Source organism: Falco cherrug, chromosome 2 (assembly GCF_023634085.1).
Source record: "Falco cherrug isolate bFalChe1 chromosome 2, bFalChe1.pri, whole genome shotgun sequence".
NCBI classification, from domain to species: domain Eukaryota; kingdom Metazoa; phylum Chordata; class Aves; order Falconiformes; family Falconidae; genus Falco; species Falco cherrug.
Window position 1 is genome coordinate 93784083 of NC_073698.1, and position 20529 is coordinate 93804611.

The 20529-nt window shown below is 36.0% G+C and overlaps 1 protein-coding gene across 2 annotated transcripts in view; it reads right to left on the bottom strand.

Annotated features, from left to right (window-relative positions):
- The window catches only part of MOSPD2 (motile sperm domain containing 2), a 35602-nt gene that overhangs the window by 3134 nt on the left and 11939 nt on the right, over positions 1 to 20529 (bottom strand). For both annotated transcript variants that reach the window (XM_055701507.1, XM_055701508.1), the window contains exons 6-12: positions 15461 to 15521; positions 14188 to 14226; positions 12944 to 13068; positions 7840 to 8010; positions 4992 to 5104; positions 1282 to 1378; positions 355 to 451 (exon numbers count right to left, since the gene is read on the bottom strand). In XM_055701507.1, the coding sequence (XP_055557482.1) occupies positions 355 to 451; positions 1282 to 1378; positions 4992 to 5104; positions 7840 to 8010; positions 12944 to 13068; positions 14188 to 14226; positions 15461 to 15521 (703 nt within the window). The remainder of the gene's footprint in view (positions 1 to 354; positions 452 to 1281; positions 1379 to 4991; positions 5105 to 7839; positions 8011 to 12943; positions 13069 to 14187; positions 14227 to 15460; positions 15522 to 20529) is intronic.

A 20529-nucleotide genomic window follows, 5' to 3' on the forward strand; every position in this document is an offset into this window, starting at 1 on the left:
AGGAATGTGATTTACCACACACAAACTCCTACTGTAAGAGCGCAAATCAGACAGCTGCCACTGCAACTTTTTTTTTTTCTTTAATATTTTAAGACAAGAAACAGAACAGGCTGAAGACAACAGCTGCTTATGCCTAAGTGAAGTAGTAAATCAGTATGGGCAGCTACTCAAATGCTGTCTGACATCTATGATTTATTACAAATAGTAACATTCTCATACAACAATCAAGTAGACATGGGTGTCAGTCACTCTTACACCCCAGCAAGCACATACAAAGGTTAGTATCTCGAACATCAGCCTGTTAATAAAACTTGTCCAACTTCTTACAAATTCTGTTGTTAAGACTTTGCTTACCACCATGAAGAGAAACTATTATATCCAGTGATGTGCCAGGTTCACAGCTGCTGTTACTGGGTTTAACTCTGTATTTCTCAGGAGCAGTTGTTCTTACCTATAAACAAGAAATACCAAGCAAGCATATAGTAAATGCATGCACCAGCTATGCTTGTTTCAGAACCTCCTTTGCTCTGTAATAATTAAAATCTCCAAAAGTTTAAATATTAAGACATGGTAATACAAAACTTCTTTAAAATACTTCATTTTGTAGGAATAATCAAACACTAGCATTTCACTTTTTCCTCTCACCGTTTCTATCCTTTCTAATTCTATCATATCCTGGTTTTCTCTCTTATGTACTTATTTAGGAAGAGACAAGAACATCAAGTGGACTGTATGCTAAAATTTTTAGTATGGAATATGGAAAATGAAAGTACGGAAACTTGTTATTTCTGTGTGCAGAGAGCAGAAGAGATGTGGTGGAAAACCAAATCAAGATGCCAGTCAGCTCAGTATTTCTGAAGCAAACGCAGATGCATTCATTCCTTTGATGCTGACATTTGCAGCTAGAACTGTGTCATTTTGGAGCACTACTCACTTGTTCCTAGCAAACATTTAAAAAGGAGAAAAATTCTAAAAAGATGACTTTTTAACACTGAAGCCTTTCTTTCTTGGGAAGCATTAGATTCTTAACTAAAGAACTAACCATGACCATATCTCTTTTTCAGTAAATGCTCCAAAGATTTGTGTTATTGATTATCCCCTTTGGGTGGTACATAATAGGCATAAATTCAGCCAGAAGACTTCTTTGAACTTATTCAAAAAACACAACAGAATAAAAACTTTAGACTGAAAAGTGGGTTTACAGTATTATAATAGTATTCTTCCTCCCTATCAAAAACAAGTTACACATTTAATAAACAAGGCCACACATAAAATACTTACCTTAAAAGCCACTATATTTTTAGTGACATTTGTGAGAACTATCAAACATTTTTTCTCTCCGGTTTCTTTGGATCCAAAATACAGCTCTTCTGCTGGGCTAATAAGGAATTTAAGAAGAATTAGTTTCTTCAAATTATCTTTACAACATATTGCAGAAAAAAACCCTGACCATACCTACAGGAAAATAAAATACTTTCAACCCTGCAGCTACAGTCACTATAAACAGTTTTTCATCAGAAAAATATGTGAAAACAAAATGCAGAAATTTTGTAGTGAAGCTCAGGGTTGACTCATGACCACAAGCAGACCTAGCTGCCTCAGCTGATCACTGCCCTTGACTTCTTCCATCTGGAAGAGCATGACCATCTGGCAAAGCAGGAGTAGCCAACAGATATATACAGTCATTTCAGCCGCTACATCTTGGAGCAGTACGTTAAAGGGAAGCAGTGTTAATTTTAATTTATGCTAACACTAAAGAGTATAAAGTGTCAGACAATAACTTCCAGCTATCTAACCTTGTAATGGTTATAGGGCACACGTAAGAGGAGCAGGCAGATATCTGCAAGTGGCGATCATTTCAACCGCTACAGCTAAATTCACTTGGGGTTATGAGTCAGTCTTCACATATTTATGGTGACATGTGTAAATAGCTATTGCTTGTTTTTAATATCCTTGTGCAATTAGGAGAGTCATGCATGAAATCTTGTAAACCATAACAAAAAACACAACTCATTTTGGAATAAGCAATCAAATGAACACTTCTAGGCAAGAAGTAGAGCATGCTTGTATACAAGTTGAGATGAAACAAAAGTAAAAAGTGAAAAATGTCTTTCTTTCAATATATCCCATTAGGAGTATGCAAAGAACTGCCATACTATGCAGCATTACAGAACTGCATATTCTTTTGAAAGAAAGCCTTTTTCAAAAAAATGTGTTACCTTTTCCTCCTTTCTCCCCTTTTTAAAAATGCCAATTTCATGTTTGTTTGACCTCCTCAAAAGACCTCCTTTTACAGCACCAATTCTTTCTTCTCTTACTTAAAACAAACCAGTGTATTAGCTGAGAAGAAAAATCCCTGGTGCTCTCAGGAAAGCCTGAACATCAATGCCAGAAGCTAAGTACAACAGTGACCGAGTGTGTGCTTATGTTTTACAATGCATTAGACAGTCCACATGCAAAAATTTATTTCTTTTCAGTGGAGAAAAAGGAAGTGTGCTGAGTGAGGCAGAAAGCAAGAAACTGACGGGTTTAAAACAGTTTAATAGGGTAAGTGTAACCTCCTCTTCTCAGTTTTTTTTTTTCATTCCCAATTTCTCGACTTAAGTAACCAACAACAGTAGGGAAAGGAAGGACTGTAGCTACAAAGTATTTTCGTTATCTTAAGACTGTATACTGCAGCTGTGTTACAGCAATTACAAGATGAACCATAAATGAGACAGACAAGCAGTAACTAGCATCAGAACAAGCCACAAAAAGAGCTCACAGAAAGGAACCTTCTGCCAGAGCCTGATCTTTCTTGTTCTACCACCAACTGTGGCTACTGACCAAAAAATAAAAAAAAAAAAGCGGGGGGGAGGGGAGAGAAAGGGGGAAGTGGTCTTGCAGGGCCATAGCTATATGCCTGTTATCTGTGAAATCAATCAGCTTGAGTGGTGCATAGTTGTTTGGAGTGGGGATGTCTTATTTTACATGAACACCCAAGCTTTTTAGTTTTTACAGAAACACTACTTTCTTGTATGTGGGGGTAACTCAACACTACTTTGATGTGTGGGGTAACCATTTCGGCTCGTACTAGAAATTGTCTCAGAATACACTACATGAGCTAGTCTTCCACCAGACAGTGCAAGTAAACTGCTCATTGAGGAGTAAAGTCAATAATGACCCATCTTTCATAGTAAGGTATCCAACGTGAATACAATAGTCGTCTGAACAAGACAGACAACTAGTGAGTATGACTACAAATAGATGAAACAAGAGCACAAGTAGCCAGCTTTGGTCATACACCAAAGTCAACAAGTACCAAGGAGTGATGATAGGTAAGGAATGTCCCTGCATGAGGTTCTAAGGAGTCCTCATCAAGCCTTCTGCAGCAGCAGTTAGAGACACAGAAAGGAGATTTCATGGTCCCAGAGCTGCTGTGCCTCAGCTTCCTGGCCAGGCTCCAGGCTGCTGCCTGCACAGGGCAATGCTGGTATCAGCAAGGAGAGAAGCTAATTACATTGGCAGAGCGTGAAGTCTGAGATAAGTAAGTGTCTGTAACTAGTTATAAATGGCACTATATATTCTCAGTTCAATAAATTCCAATTCAGCCTCCCAAAAAGGCTGCAAGGAAATAAAAATTGGTTCCAACTCTGTAGAAGCTAGAGTACTGAAGAGCAACAACTGTGCATACTCTCAAGAGTTTACTTAAAAACAAAGAAACAAACAGCAAGGACAATGGAGATACCAGTATTTTATTTTCCATGACAGCAAGACCACAAGCATTAGCACCTCTGAGTTTCCTCTTTCATGCAATTTACATGAAGTCCAACACTTCTGTTCCAATGGAAGAACTTGAAATATTTAAGAGAAAAAAAAGATAGTTTGTTGGGGGGTTGGGGTGGGTTGTTTTTTTTTTATTGGTTTGGGGTTTCTGTCATTCATTGTTGGGTTTTTTGGCTTTCTTTTGGGGGGGGGGGGCGAGGGGAGGAGGTGGTTCTCTTAAGTGGATGGAAGAACACAGCTGCTTTTGTCATAGGGACAGAAAATTTTAAACATTCTTTAAAAACAAAAAATCACAAGTCTGCTGTCTATGCCTTTGTCCTGCCATACAAGAAACTAAGTATATACAGAGGAGGTTTTAGCACAAAAGACTATAAAGATAATTTTCAATTCAAAGCCAGGAAAGTTTGACACATACAAAGTATTTTTATACTAATGAGCATGTCATTATTCAAATTCATTCCAAAACTAATTCAGTACAGCACTTACAAAATTAGCTAAGGAATTACCTATATATTAGATATTTTCTTCATTCATCTAATAGCAAACTGGAAGTGAAAATAGAAGTTAACATCTAAATCAATTTCTAAACAACCATCTTGACCTCAAAGGCAGTGAGAGGAAAGAGTGGTATCAGCCAACAGATTATTATTTTTTTCCTAGTTTAATGATAAAAAGCAGGTTAACTGCAAGATGCAAGCATCCTGGATAACAAGAATCTTCTGAAAAGATATGCAATTTATACAGAGCACTTGCCACACAAAGTAAGTTGGACCTATTAAATTTAATTGGTGCAAACTACTACTGTAGACACTTACACCATATAAAGTTAAAAGAATTTAAGCAAGATTTAGCAGTGAAAGCTATCTTAGTAAACACATGGTTAAGCCAATGCAATCAGCGTCAAACCACTGCTCTCATTACAGATAAGCACAGGTTTAACTAAATCAAATAACTGAGTTTCTCAAAATAAATGAAATTAGGAAATGTACACATACTAATCAGCACAAAAAGCATACTAATCTGTACAAAAACATGCCAAGATTCACTAAAACCGGAAAAAGTATTTGAGCATTGTAAAAATAATTCTTAAAAGGATTATAACTTGTTTTCCTCTAATAGTCTCTGATTTTCCTCCGATAGAAAAAAATAGTTTATTTTGGAAACCAACTAGTTGAGTACTCAAGTGTTCAAGTCACATTGTAAAAATAATTAAAGATTATTATTACCTGATATGTAATAAAGGTCCTTTAAAAGTAGTTAATGCTTTCTTTGCATTTTTTGGTTTGATCTCTGTTTTGTCAGTTTCCTCTGATTTGGAAATTTGTTCTATAGAATTCATCTGAGTAAAAATGATAGTTATAATGATTAACTAGAAACCTGGGTTACACATGTTACAGAATCATGCAGGTACTTCAAAGAATGAGGAGACTTATTTTAACAAGTTATATTACAGACTAAGCTTAGTAAGTATTTATTCCCTGAAGCTGCTTTAAGTCCACTGAATAAAATGATCTGTTATAGAAGTTAGATAATTTATTAAACAAGCATGAAACAAAACTTTTGCTTTCATTTTTTCCCCATTTATTTTCCTAGTGCCCAAGCTGGTTATTTTTGAAACCTTCAGACATGTTAAGGTATAGTACTTCAAATACTTGAACATTATAAAGCACTGGTGTTATTCTTCCACTGCAAAACTTTTAATTAAAACAGACACCCTGACACAATCAGTGCAACACTGAACAAAATCACAGTAATTCCACGCTTTATTGTACTGCAGAGTTGCTGAACATCTTCACTGCTTTTAGATGGAACTCTGAAGTACTGGAGAACATAAACGAAATAGTGCTGATTGAATTTGTGCATCCAAAACTGCAGGTATCTGAGGTTGAGGGTTTTCCTCTATTACATTAAGAAAACAGATGTCAGCAGGCCTGGACATGTTAATAAAAATAATGAAAGAAATCTGGAATTAAGTGTCTAACAGGGTGGTGGGAATACAGAAGACTGAATCAGTAACATGACTCAGGATCAACTACCTGAACAGTATGCTTAGCCTTGGTTTTATTCCACTTAAAATACAGAGATAAAACATGAAGAGAACTCAGTTTATGTAAATTTAAAGTATGGCAACGAAAGGAATACAAGATTTTATGGAAAATAGGTTTTATAAAAGAAACCACACAGCAATTTCTTTTTTTTATAATTACAGTTATAGTAAAAGATTAGTGTGTAAATACACTGCACTAGTGATCTGCTGGGCTTTATTCTACATAAAACTAATTAAAATTACCAGAGAAGATATTACTATAGCACACATTAAAGGTGGAGGCATCTACAGGACAGGCACTTACTAACAAAATCTATAACCCATGGCGCTCTCTACTCTGCAAAGAGACAGGCCCTTCTATGGGATAAGAGGAGGCATATATATATATAAAATAAATCAGCTTAATTCTTAGTGATGATAAGAGTCTGCATATAAAGACTGGTAGTGCAGTAAGTAACTATATCTCACAGATCACTTGAAATCTATTAGTTTTGAAGCTGGTCTTATAAAAAAAATATTTGAAAATTTATGTTTAGATACAGTCAAGTAAAATTTACTTAAAATAAGAAACACCAACAATTCTGTGACAATAAGGGAATACTTCTGAAAAACACATTTTGGAAAAGAACATAACATTGAAGTGGCAAACCATGGTGTACTTGCTGTGGGAAAAATACGAAGTACTAATGTGAACAAAAGAAGAAAGTAAAATAATTACTTTTTACAGAAAAACAGTACCAACAATGACATATAGTCTGAAGTTTTAAGAGTACATTAAAAGCAAGGCCTTAAACATGCCTCAAGATTAATGGATACATGATGAACATAATGTCCATCTTGGTTCATTGAAAAGACTGAGTAGCAGCTTGATTACACTAAAGAGAAAATACCATAAACCAAATCATTAAGATTTAAGAAAAAAAAACAAAAACAAAAACACCCAAGCCACACAACTTAAGTAGAAAGCTTAAGTCAGCCAAGCAAACTAAAAACAAACTGAGGCTATTTACCACCAAAGCCAATTCACAAACTGAACAGGAGTTCTCCACATTTCCATGTGAGAATCAGAACTTGGCAGACGTGCTACAACCAAAACAAGCTAGGGTCAAACAGTCAGGAAGTCGCTATGGTTATGTATTGCTTCCTTTCGACCTTAAGGTCAGTGAAATTATCTTTTTTCGATTAGACAGCCAAGAACAGCTGGACTAGCGAGCTGTGTGTTTCAAATTATTCTGACTTAAAACAGTAAATGAAACTGGAAGTGTAATATTAAAATATTCTACTCCACCGAACAGAAGTTTCACAATACATATTCCAAAATTAATTATGGCACTGAAATCGTGGATTTCATATTTTTACTACTATTTTCAAGAGCGATATCCCCACCAACTATCATTGCATGTTCCCAAATATCACTTCACACAGACTTGTGTAAAACAATGCCTTTGTATTTCTGGATAAACTCCACTGCAGGAAGATTATATTGTAAAACAGAATTGATGGATTAGGCTCTGGAGAAATTATATCCCTAAGTGAGAACTATGTTGAGATTTTATCAATGATTTAAGAAAACAAATTAACATCAAGTATAAATATTTAACTTTTAGTATTTTCTCATGTACATACTGCCTTAAGCATCTGAGAAATAGATCTATTTTAAAGTGTACTCCACTAGATATCCCAACATTAAAAATAAACCAACTAGAAAGACATAACCTTTGAAAACAAAACACAGAAACCTTAAGATTTACTGTATAATTCACCATATTCCAGAGATACACTAAATACTTAGTACACATTTTACTTGTTCAGAAGCATGAAACTGTCCTCAACAGACCAAGAACCAAGATTGAAATCACAAGTATAATTTTCAGTTTTTCCGAGTTCTTTTGTCAAACTGGAGGGCAGAAAAATATGTAAAAAAAAAAAATCAAAGTAAAAGCCAGACAAGAAACAAAAATTATGTTCTTCCTTTCCCACTTTATCACTATTTAACTAGTCTTGCCTCAGCCTTCAGAGTTAGATACCTTTTTCTGATTAAGGTTTTGTGCTTCATTCAGTTCCCCAGTTTCCTTGGTGTCCGCATCTATCTCTTCTTTACTTTCATGCTCATCTTCACTAGTAATGGGCCCATTTTCACATAAAGGAGTTTGAAAGTCATCATCAACCAATGGAGGATAACTGTACTTGAAGGAATCCTAAAACATAAGATTTTTGAAGGACCAGTTATTTAGGAGGATGAGAAGCACCTTCTCCAGTATATTTTATGTAATGGAAATACTATAAATTAATTTGTTTCACATGACTTGTAGAATTCATTTATCTAGTCGGAACCCTGTGCAGAAAAGCTGACACTACTAGTAGTTTTTATTTTATCATCATTAGTAGACAAATACATAGCCACCTCATGAAGTCACTAAATTGTAACTACTATTGGTATTTATAGTCACAGCAGAAGTGCAGAATTTGGTTTATCTAGGATCAGCATTCAGAGTCTTAATGATGAAGTTTTGTTCTTAGTTCTAGGTTTAAAACCTGTGACAGCTATTTTATAGACTGTTCCAAAAGTGATGAAGAACTTCAGTTGTTCTTTGTATTTTAGTTTCATAATAGTCACAATTTAAAAAGAAAAAAAAAAAAAAGCAGAACCCCAAACCACCAAACAACCCCAGACAATCCCTCAAGTTTAACCTAGTGTGCGAACCTTTAACATATCCTGCAAGTCAGACCTCTGTCTTTGGAATGCCGTATCAATTTAAAGACCGTATTTAAGATACTCAAGTAATGTAGAAGCAACGTATTTAAGTTCTCAAAGCTTCTGCAGTAAGAATATCTTTTCTATTGGAAGACCACTAAAAAAGTTTTTGCTAACTAGAAATTATCTTAATGTTCTCAAAATAGTTTTATTACATCTTATGTTAGAAATTATGTTTAAACAAGCATCTCTGTTCCTACTGCATTTTCAAACCCCAAGTAAACTGAATTAGTCTGTCAGATTTTTCAGTGGAGGAAAATAATGTAGCTTTGACTCCTGTGAGGCAGACTTGAGCCATGCCCACAGTTCCCAAACTATACTATCAGCAGGGAGTTTAAAAAAAAAGAAAAGGTATTTCAAGCGAGTTCTCCGTAAGTATGTTTTCTTGAAACAAGAATATGATGTTACAAAAAAGAAAAACCTTAGACAGGGCCATTCAAAGAACCTCCAAAACTAAACAGCATACTTTCTGATGATCTATAATCAAGGCCTAAACCTCTCCTATTCTTCAGTCTGAAGCAAACCACAGACCTTTAGGTCAATAAGCAGGTATCCACTGCCTCAAGCAATATCCTATTAAGGCCATAAAGAACAAGCTTTAGGTATCAGTAACAGACTAATCCACTATTAGAAGAAAAGACTTCAGACTTATTAGAGACATTACAGTAGGCTTGCAGAATACCGACATTCTGCATTTGCAAATATAAGGCAGAAATAGCCAGGTTACCCTCACCCAAACTGATAAAAAGCCTTTTCACTCCCTTCCAGCATACAAAAATAGTGACCTCAATTGAGATGTTAATTTGGCTGCACATTTCACTTGGCCACATGAATCCATGATGCTAGAGAGCTTCAGCAGCTGAACATAACCTCATCACTGGACAACTAAAAGTCCCACACTTCCCAATCACAGTTCGTAAGTTTCAGTGACATGGGTTTATCTACTAGCAGGGTGAAAGCCTCAGACAGGTAAATGAGACAGATTTATTCTATGCCTAATACATCCAATTCTATAAACTAATGGCTTTCTTTTATAGCAGATGTCAAGACATCTTGTTAAATCCATCTATGACAAAAACTGGGCAAACACACAAACCAAAACCCTATTGTGTGTACAGGTCTTGATCAACATGTACACTGTATGTACACCAGTCTTGCACAAAATATTACTAAAGAGGCAATGAATCTCCCTGACCAGTCAGAAACATGTATGCCTTAAGAACTGGACTGTTCCACCACAGACAGCTACAGCTAGAAGTGCAAGAACATGGGATACAACCGACTGTAAATCCAGGAAATCATGGACTTCGTATACATTCATTACTAAATGAAAACAATTAGCAAGTGGCTTTTGAGCACCTAACCCCAAATTTCCCAGACTGCCTATTAGCTTGCTCCTCGATCTGTTTTGGGAAATTCTGACAGATTCTCCAAGACAAACCTGCTATAAAGAAAGTGGCCTCTGTACACTGTGGACAAGAACAACTCAAAGCCAGGTACATGTAAAGATGTGTAGATGTGGCACTTAGGGACACTGGCTTAGTGCTGGACATTGCAGTGCTAGGTTAACAGCTAGACTCAGTCTTAAAGGTCTTTTCCAACCTAAACACTTCTATGATTCTGTGGTGTGCTGCCCCTCTTGATTAGCAGTATGGTAACAGTCAGTGCCAACAGACACTGATGAGGACTTTATATTCCGAAGTCCTGCAAAATGCAAGTTTGTTTTCTGTAATTAGTTTTAAAGCTTTTGATACTCTGGAGATGCCTTGTCCACTAGTTGTCTATAATCAAGCAATTTCCTCCTTTCTTAGCTGGCTGACAGTTGTTTGCAAGATTTTCAAGCTACAGAAAGTCTCAGATTCATCCTTTAAGTGACCCTGAGCAAAACCAACAGACTTAAAGATAACTTGACTGAGATACCGAAGCTTGAAGGCTTCTGACGGAGACACAGAACAGTTCCCTTAATTAAGCAAAGTAATCACCGACTCCAAGTTCATTATTAATTCTATTTCCAAAATTATTTTTATTTATTCCAAAACTAGTCTTTAACATTTTTCTTGGATACCTAGATTCCACTGTATTTAATACTCCCTGTATCTCCCCAAAGTAACTAACCAAATTACCTGCTCCACTAGTTGTTTACATCTGGCAAGACCTGGCTCTTCCAACACAGACCCTAGTAGGGGACATCATAAAGAGGATCAGAGTCTACTTATGGCTACTGCGTTGACTACAAAGGACACACAGATGCGCTGTGTTTTCACCTGCATTATGCTAGTTGCAAATATGATGATCTGTTCCTAAATATGTGGAAATCAAAGACAACAAAGAATTGGAAAGAGGCAAAAAACCCCAAATGCAACCCAAACATTTGGGTGGAAAAGGGAGGAAATGAAGTCTGATACTGCCCTAAAAAAAGCAGGCCTGACAACACTAATACTGGTGAATGTACTCCATCCAGTTGCCTCAAGAGGAGCCAAGGATATCCACATCAGGAGAAGCTGAATTCTGAGAAAAGGTCTGTAAGCTGCCTGTCATCTGGTAACTGAAAAACTACTTGCTGTCAAAGAGATACAGAATCTAGCTTTACTGTATGCACTGAAGAAATCTTTGGAAGGAAGATCTTAAACATGATTTTGGAGCCTGAGTACTTGTGAACAATGCTTCCACATGACACTTCCGAGGTTAAAAGTTCAAAACACTCATCAAGTGGCTAAACAACAAACAGACTCAGTTAAACAAAACATCTGCTGCCTCAAAATACAGGGCTTTTAATATGCAAAGAAAGAGCTCTTTTTCTAAAGCTGTCAAAACCCTTGGAGTCCTTGTCAAACAAGTTTACTCCTATTCCACTAATTTACTTCTGTCACTGCAACTTACTACCACAGACAAATGGTTGGGAAAAGCTGCCTCTATGATTCTGGAACTTGTTAAAGCTCTCAGAAGATAGGTAACATGGAGCCAGCTTTGTCAACAATCACTAAATGGCAACAAGACCTTTCACGACCACGGCAGGACAAAGGATAACTTCAGATTCTGTGCTAACCAGGCATTTCAGGAGGGTATTTAGCAAAGCTGCAAGCTCTTTCTTTAAAAGACATGATTAGCTATCAGGTAAGATGGTCTAAAAAGCAGACAGGAGATACTCAGCTCTAAGAAGGAGGAAAAGAAGTCTCCCCTCTATGGCAGCAATAGGACACCACCACGGGAGCTAGGCCCAGAACCACTGCTATACCCCTTTCAAATTCTTAGCAAAGCCACCTCAGACATCAGCCCTTCCCTCAATGCCCACTACCAAGGTTCAACAATTTCAGCTTTCTTTATCACGAGAAAATTCTTATGAGACTGGGGAGTTTGGGAAGCAATCCTCCATGCAGAAAAAGGATCTCTCTTCAAGAGTCTCATGCAAAAGCACTTTTTAAAGGCAGATATTTTCAGTCAAATAAAAGACTTCAGTTATGTTGGGTTTTATGTTCCCCAAACAAGTTTCATATGTTCTGGCTACCAAAACTCTAGCTTGAGTTTATATATAAAGGAACATACCCTTTCCTAAAAATTGCCAAAGCAGAGTCTTTCTTTTCTCCATATTGTTACTGTCAGAACTCCAAAAGCACTTGCGGGGAGGGATAACTCCTCTAGATTATTACGCTACCATAAATTGCCTGCAAAAATTTTAAAGGGAAAACAGCCTCTTTCTACAAATTCTATTATAAGGATTATGCAAACAAATTTACTAGGTTTGTGAAAAGTGAAAACTGTGATACAAGATGCTTGTGCTGCTTTGCTATCTAGGTTGCACTAGAATAGTATCCAGATATTGTTAAAGTGATACTGGTTGTAGCATATTCTTTGGAGCTCTAATATACCATGAAAAGAAATCTGCTACAGTCATGTCTAAAAATGCAACCCTAGAGACAAAGGAAAAATAACTGCAATATGATTGTCTTTACTGAATCATAGCTTTGGAACAGGATGAAAACTCTCAGAGGGCCATGAAACTTATTTTCTGTTCACAGAACTTGTTTCATACACCAGCACAATGTTCAATTCATCAGGTGGGAGGGAAAAAAAAACAGTAGAAGGAAGAATGACCCTTAAAATAGACTTTTTTATAAAAAAAAAAAATCGAAAAAAGTATGACTCCCAATGACCTGAAAGTGGATGCATGATTCAGAAAAAAAATATTTCTGTACTTAAAGACTGCCAGATATCAAATTCTCATTAACCTGGTTTATATTAATGTGATTTATAGATTATTATTGGCAGAAAAATTTCAAGAAGTTCCACATCCACAAAGTGCCAACCCTCAACCCCACACATGTAATACATAGGTGTGTCTCTATCGCAAAAGGACCATGACATGTTAATATACTTACAGTTCCACCCATGTGAGGTGGTAGATACTCTCCACTGATATATTCTTGTACATCATTCTTGTTGGTGAACTTTAACATGCTTATTGCATCTGGGCCAAGCCAACCCTTCACAATTTTAAAAGCAGCTTTAAAACAAAAGGTATACGTAAGTGTCAGGAAGGATTTGTTGGTTGGTTTTTTGTTTGGGTTTTGTTGGTTGGTTTTTTGTTTGGGTTTTGTTGGTTGGTTTTTTGTTTGGGTTTTGTTGGTTGTTTGGGTTTTTTTGGGTTTGGTTGGGGTTTTTTTTGCAGTGTTCTGTAAGGTCTACAGGTACACAAGTGAGCTATGTCCCATAAGATATGACAGCACCTGTTCTGCAAGTTTCTGTTACAATGGAAATAAACAGCTCAAGGGAAACAATATTAATTACAGAGAAAATTTATAGACATGTAGTTTTCTACAGACGAATACAGACAGACCAGAGACTGTCATGGAAAGAGTATCTTTGGTTTAATAAGTGACAAATTCGCCGTCTTGGAATTCAGTCCAGAACACATTTGAGGGGGTAAAAACCAATTGTGTTTCCAAATCTGAATGAGGGAGATTGGGAAAGTTATGTATATACTCTTCCTAGTCAAAGTGTTTTCCTCCTTTAAAGGCCACTTATTCAGACCTACAGAGTACTTTCAAACACCATAGTTATTTCAGTAATGGTAAAACATCAATATACAGAAAAACGTAAGCCAACATAAAAATATGTATTCATATAGTAAAAATGCATGAACAACATGTTAATCTTGTACATATAGTTAGAAATTATTGAAGTACACACATCAAAACATATGTAACTATATCAGCGTCAGGCATCGATCGAGTTCTGTAGTCCTATTTTTGGCCGATTACGTGCCCATCATTTGTTGATGAAAATATTCCTAAATCATGAACAGATCCAGCTTTGAAAGGATTACAGTTGGTAACATTCAAAGACTAGTCTATTTATCAAGGTCTCCTAAGCTTTAAAGATAACGGGATATGTATGTTTAAAGCATGATTAAAATACAGTGCTAGAAGGAAGAACAAAAAGTATGCAAACTACAAACTGACACATTTAAAGATGCATGTTTAACGAATTCCACCATTCAGCTGTATCTACACAGAACAGAAAAATGCTTCCTATTTATGCTACTAGTTTTAAAAGGTTATCATGATCAAAAAGAAAAAAAAAAACACCAAAAAACACACCACCACAAAACCAAACAACTCACCATTCATTATCCATGGCATTTCAAAGATCACTATCTTTGCTGAAAAGACAAAAAGAAAAGAAAATACAAATGCCAAGTGTTTTACGTATTCCTCTGTTTAAGAGGAAACACAGCAATAACAGTCATGTAAAAAGTGAAGTCATTTTTACAAACTTCCATGCTTACATTCCTGTAGAAGCAATTTTGTATAATTGGTTTTAACATGTACAAACTTATTTATATGACTATATAATAGCATTAGAATTTTATTAACTGTTTTCCAAGAAAACAGCTAAGTTACATACTTATATATATACACACTTCTCTGGGATACTATTCTGACATACTGTTACTAGAAAGAAATATCCCCAAGTAAGGCAGAGAAAGGCAAGATCTCAACCTGACCTAGAAAAGCAACTACTGAATGGAAAAGAAGGTTTAACAGGTATATTCAGCACCTCTTCTTCCCAAAGAAACAAACAGCAAGAGTCTTTGTAAATCCACATTTTTTAAGCTTTCTTTTTTTTTAGCAAAGTCTGAAAAGTTAGTACTTTGACTCAGAAGAGCCCCAAAGTTCTTCTCTTCAATGTTAAAAACCCAAAACCATGATGTTGCACTTGACTAAGTTTGATATTTGATCAAAATTTTGAACTTTGAATATTGAATTTCAGCTTGCTGATCAGAGTTTAAGCAGTCGCTGTACAGAATTTCAGGATTCAGATACTTTTTCATCTAAAATGTATAGTGCATGTAAGATAAGCTAGCAAAAACTATTTGGTGTTTGCCTACCCACAAAAAAATACTAGCAGGCAAGAACGCAGGTTTTTCCAAGTGTGCACACAAACATGCCTTATTCTTGTTCAGAGTAAACCACTGCTCCCTAAAATTTTCTATGGCCATTTATTCTTTGTCCCCTGAAGACTCCTAAAGGATACAAACTGTCATACAAGTCTGAAAAGTTTCTACCCAAACAACAAGAAGCAAAGGAAAAAAACAAAGGCCAATTCAGTTCTACTAGATGCCTGTATAAATTTTTAATCTGTAAAAACATGCCTTAAATTACTATTACATGAAAAGCCAGTTGGTATTTGATGAATGTAAAGTTTATTTAAAATATGAATTTGTGCTTGTTTGTGAGCACAAAAATATTCTGAATCTGTAACATTTGTGTGCCATGTCGTTATCTCATTAAGCACATGCAAAGAAACTCAAGTCTCCCCAACCATCTGTAATATTATGAAATGCTCTTATTACACAAGCCTACAGAGTTTAAGATTTAACACACAATACTTACTGAGGAAGTTTGGGTAATAATCTGTGAAACAGTTGACAATAAACCGAACAAAATCCAAGTCCTAAAATAAAAGCACAGAGCGAATGTAATACAAGTCAAAGCATTAAAAATACAAGCTTAGTTAAGCTATTGAGTAACACAAGATACTCATATTGTAATCATCTCTGTTCACATTTTATACATACTATAAACATCATCCAAACTCAATGCAATGCTTTTCACTTCATTAAATTGCTGCAGGACTATGGTCAAATTTAGCTTTATGATTCAAGAAATAAGTCAATAAACCCATTATCAGCGCAATAATTTCAGTATCTAAACTACTGCAGAATATAAACAGGATTTAAGCTATACAGGAAAGATGGAGGAAAAAATCTTTAGTACTACAGAAGCTTGATAGATTATCTTAAAGCCTTACAGGGGAAAGCAATAAACATATTGAAATTTCCCTTCAATAATTTGTCTGGAATATTATTCAATATACCACTGTCTCAGGATCTTCCAGAGAATAGTAATTTTCCTTTCCAGAGAATTTTTGGGTTTAGTACTAGTTTGCAGTATGCAGAGAAATGGAGTGCTGCCTCTGCCCACAAAAGAGCTGCTTTTGTATACCACCCATTTTCAAGGTGCTTCCATCCACTGAGCAGTCCCACAGAAATACAGCCAAGTCTTCATTGCAAAATCCAGGTATAATAGAACTGACTACACAGTAAAGGGCAAAAAAGGCACTTTATAAAACTGGTATAGATAATAAAGTAAGAATTATTATAGTTAAGTACTTTGGTTAGGTGGGAAGCCTGCCACAAGTACTCATACCTTCTCCACTCCTAACAGGAGCGACCACTACTACTTTCAGAAATGGTACAAAACATATTGCTGATGGAGGACCTAAAGCCTGTCGTAACAGTAAAAATGTTATGGGGAACAGGCTTCTGCAGTAATGTAAACATGCTATTACAACATTTGTTGACAGAAAGAAAAAAAACACACACCCCATATAAAAGGATTACCCACAACTTGAAAGCTTTATTAGTAGCTTTGGTAACTAGAAACTAACTGAAAGCTTGGTATCTTTAGAGGCAGAAGGTAGCCTTAACAGAAACATTTATCTCAGCTGGCTGTTGTTTGTACCAGGATGCAGTATCTTTCATTTAATAGCATAAACAGTGACAGATTTCCAAGCAATGACTGGAATTTCCTCTGCATTAACAAGGATGCTGCTCTTTATTCCACTGCCTATCCAAAAGCAGCACTATCAGATATCGGAAGACAGATCCATTTTTTTTGTAATGAAAGTCTGGAATTGGAAGTACAAATTTCAGCAGACCGTTCAATAACCACATCTATTCTAGTTACCTGAACTGGTGCAACAAGGCATGAGCCATCATAATTACCTGGCTGCATACCAGCGATAAAAACTGACATAGTAGATGTCTATAGCAACAGAACAAACAAGTGAAGCGTGCTCTGGAAAAGAACCCTGAAATCCAAGTTCTTTTAGGGTGAATTTTATCAATTACTCTACATTGCTACAGCCAGCTATTAAAAAATCCTGCTCTGTGCTAAATGTACTAGCAAGGCTGTACAATGTGTCACTTACAGACAGCACTCACTGAGATTGAGACTCCCAGAGACACAAAGACACTGGAAAGAAGTTGCTTCAGGATATGCTCCATAAAACCCAAATCAAGTTACTTTTTCACTTCAAGGAAATTACAATCCTTTAATCTTGTTATATAAAACCATGGGTCCAGTATTATCTTTAGGAGTACTGATAGACAGCTCTCAAGGCACAGGCAAGAAGAAATTCTGCCTTGCAGAACTGAATTACACCATATTTATCCGTCAAAGTATCTTCTCAAAAGCCTGTGGCCCTGTACTTCAAAGCTGCAAGGTCCTAATGCAACATTAAGCACCTTGCCTAGCAAAGGTTAAAAAAAGCTTTTCCCCCCCCCTTACATTTAAATGCATTCCTGCCATAGCAACAACAACAAAAGAACAAGACAAGTTTTAGCCATTCCTGTAACAATTACAGGACAGCATGGCATTTGCTATAGAATATTGAAATTCTTCTTAGAAATAAGGTTTGGGGTTTTTAAACCAATGGACAATCTATGAGATTTTTAGTTAGATTAAATCTATAAATATATGATAGGCAAGATCTCCATCTGACAATCTAAAACTGCTTAGGTTTTGCCTCCTGAAAGTGGGTGCTAAAAATTTACTTTTTTGAACTCAGCTGAAGAGAATGACACTGTAGATTTTCACCTATTATACTAAAATTATTCAAGTGCCACCTTCCCCCACCTCTTAAAAAAAAAATAATCCTGATTTTAGGTTGTCTAGGTTGAGGACCAGCAAAAAATGCAGGTGATATTGCTCTACTCATCTAAACAAGCTTCTACAAAACAAATCTTAAAGATGCCTGTAGTAAGCTATGTATATGCATTTATGCTTTTCTTATAAGCATACTAACAGGTAGAAATGCAGATCTAAAGAAAGAGATGCTATAGCACACATTCAACTCTTAACTCTATGTAAATTTAAAAAACACATTTTCATTTCCAAATTTCTGAAAAGGACCTCAACCAATAGCTAAGCTGCAGCTTCATTCTATGCCATTAACCTGACCAAGTTCTACTGGTAGTAGTAGTCTATCATTCAGACTGTATTAACAGCAACTGTACATAAAGCTGTACACAAGCTGATGCCCACTCACACCTAAAATGGATAACAACCACCCCCCCAAGATCTGATGAATGTAACTGACTCACTGTAAAGATGACAACATAAAACAAAGATTGTACCCAGTGCACTTAGTTCTAAGTAAATCTATTGATTCAGATATTAACCAGGACTTCTGCTCTATAACAAGAGCAGCTTTTGAACCAGGAGATTTTAATAACACATACCTGAACCCAACTAAGGAACAACTTAAGCAGCAAAATGTGTATTAAAAAAATTCTAGAAAAATATACAAGAAGTCCAGATGACAGCATGTAACCACTGTACTAATTAGTGTTGAGAATACTGGGATCAAAAATTTCATCTCAAAGCAAGGGAAGTGAAAAAACTGAAAAAGAAAACCCACAGCACACAGCTGACAATTCAGTCTTCAACTGCAATGTACAACTTCACAAGAAGCAGTCTGTCATTTTGGTCCTCACAGAAGTGCTGACACATGACATAAATACCAATGGACATCAGCAAGAGAGCCGTATCTCAAGCTTACCAAAATAAATGCTTAAACAAGTGAATGAAATTTATTTGTTGCTGTGTTTTGTAGGTTGAAATCAATCTCATCAGAAAACCTGTTCACAAGGAATGTGTTCTAAGGCAATACTTTGTCTCCTGAAATAGATAAGAGCATTTCTGTATCACAATGGAAAAACACCATATTGAGCTGAATCTCTAGCTCAGGCAGACTAGAGGAAACCCCACTCCACATGCTACAGTGTTGATGTCACTACACTACAAACTTAGTAAAATTTAGCATCCTTCAAAGCGCAGGCGTATGGATGCCAAGTTACAACACATTCAGATACTGTGCAACAATCATTGAAGCCAAAGTAAACAGGGAGTGTCTTCAAACACTATGAAATTCCAGTGGTCATGTAAAAACATACTTTCATGCCTTGTGAAAGCTTTAGGGAAAAATGAAAAGATATTCAACTACCAGTATTCTAAAGTAAGAACATTCCATGAGGAGGAGTTTGGGGGAAACTAATATCTCACAGCAATATTTTCAGGATCAGTTTATGAAATATTATAGACAAAGAGACAATAAATTAAGCTTTCGAAAATCCAAAACCCCACAAATACACACCTTCTTTAAGTCTTCCACTTTTCCATACAGGTACAGGACTTAGGAACAGTTAAAACGACCAATTCAGGAACAGTTCTTAAATACATTTAAGTTTCATGTAACATGCACAATTTGTTAAGTTCCAATGACCATCTAAACTTAAATATTCTCTGAAGTTTATTTCAGGCAGGGAATTACCCAATTCTATGCATAACTAAGGTAAATCCATAAGTAATACCCAAAGTAGACTACTGACTCAACATATGACTAATAGGTATTGAATTCATTTATTTTAATACTTATTTCCAAATACCTAGAACATGACATTTAAAATACTTAATTCTGAAATGTTAAAATTGATGAAAAGTTGAATTTTGTGGATTATTGTAAAAGTGGGAAATAGTTATCCGGAATAGTTTTCAAAACTAGTATAATTCCTCTTGGCTTCTTTAATGATTTAGTTCAGCTCTACAACTTTGTCCAAGGTAAAGGTGAAATCCTGTTCTTAAAATCATTACAATTTTCTACAACAACTACAACAGTTTGAATAACCATCACTTGCAGCAGTGACTATGCTACACCGCTCCTCCTTCATTTTGTCTAGAATGCATCTAGAACCATATAAAAACTTTTGTTAAGAGAAATGTCTCCTCTTCTGAGTGAAAAGTTGGAATCTCTCATTTACTTAAGGTCAAGCTTGGAGGAAGCAGTCTTCAGTAAAGCTGACAGGCTGGACAAGGAACTGAAAAAAGTGGTGAAGATATTCTTGAAGAAGTATAAACCCGAGTCTGACAGACAGGCCAACAATTCAGACGTCTACCACACCTGTTCAAATCCAGGAACCCTCACTTTTTATGTACCTGTACAGAACAAGCATACAGATTTCTTCACCATACTAGTCTCATCATTGTAATAACATGTTTTGTTAGTAAAAAAACAGACTTGGGCTGTATTTGGTTAAGACTAATACTGAAAGCAATGCCTACTTGATGAACTGCTCTTTTGCATCCAGCTTATTTCTCTTCACAACAAAATTCAATGGGTGGAGAGAGCTGCATGCAAGGACTTAAATGAACCCAATTTAAATATACAGGGACAGCATACATAGCATGGAGGATGGATAGGCAGGATCAGAATTGTCAGCTGAAGATGCTATCTTGTCAGAACAGATCACCATTCTCAAAGATCTCAGTCACTACATCTAAAGTGTTTTAATGCTTCACCATTACTCCATGTTTCCATCCTTTACACTCTTGACTGACTG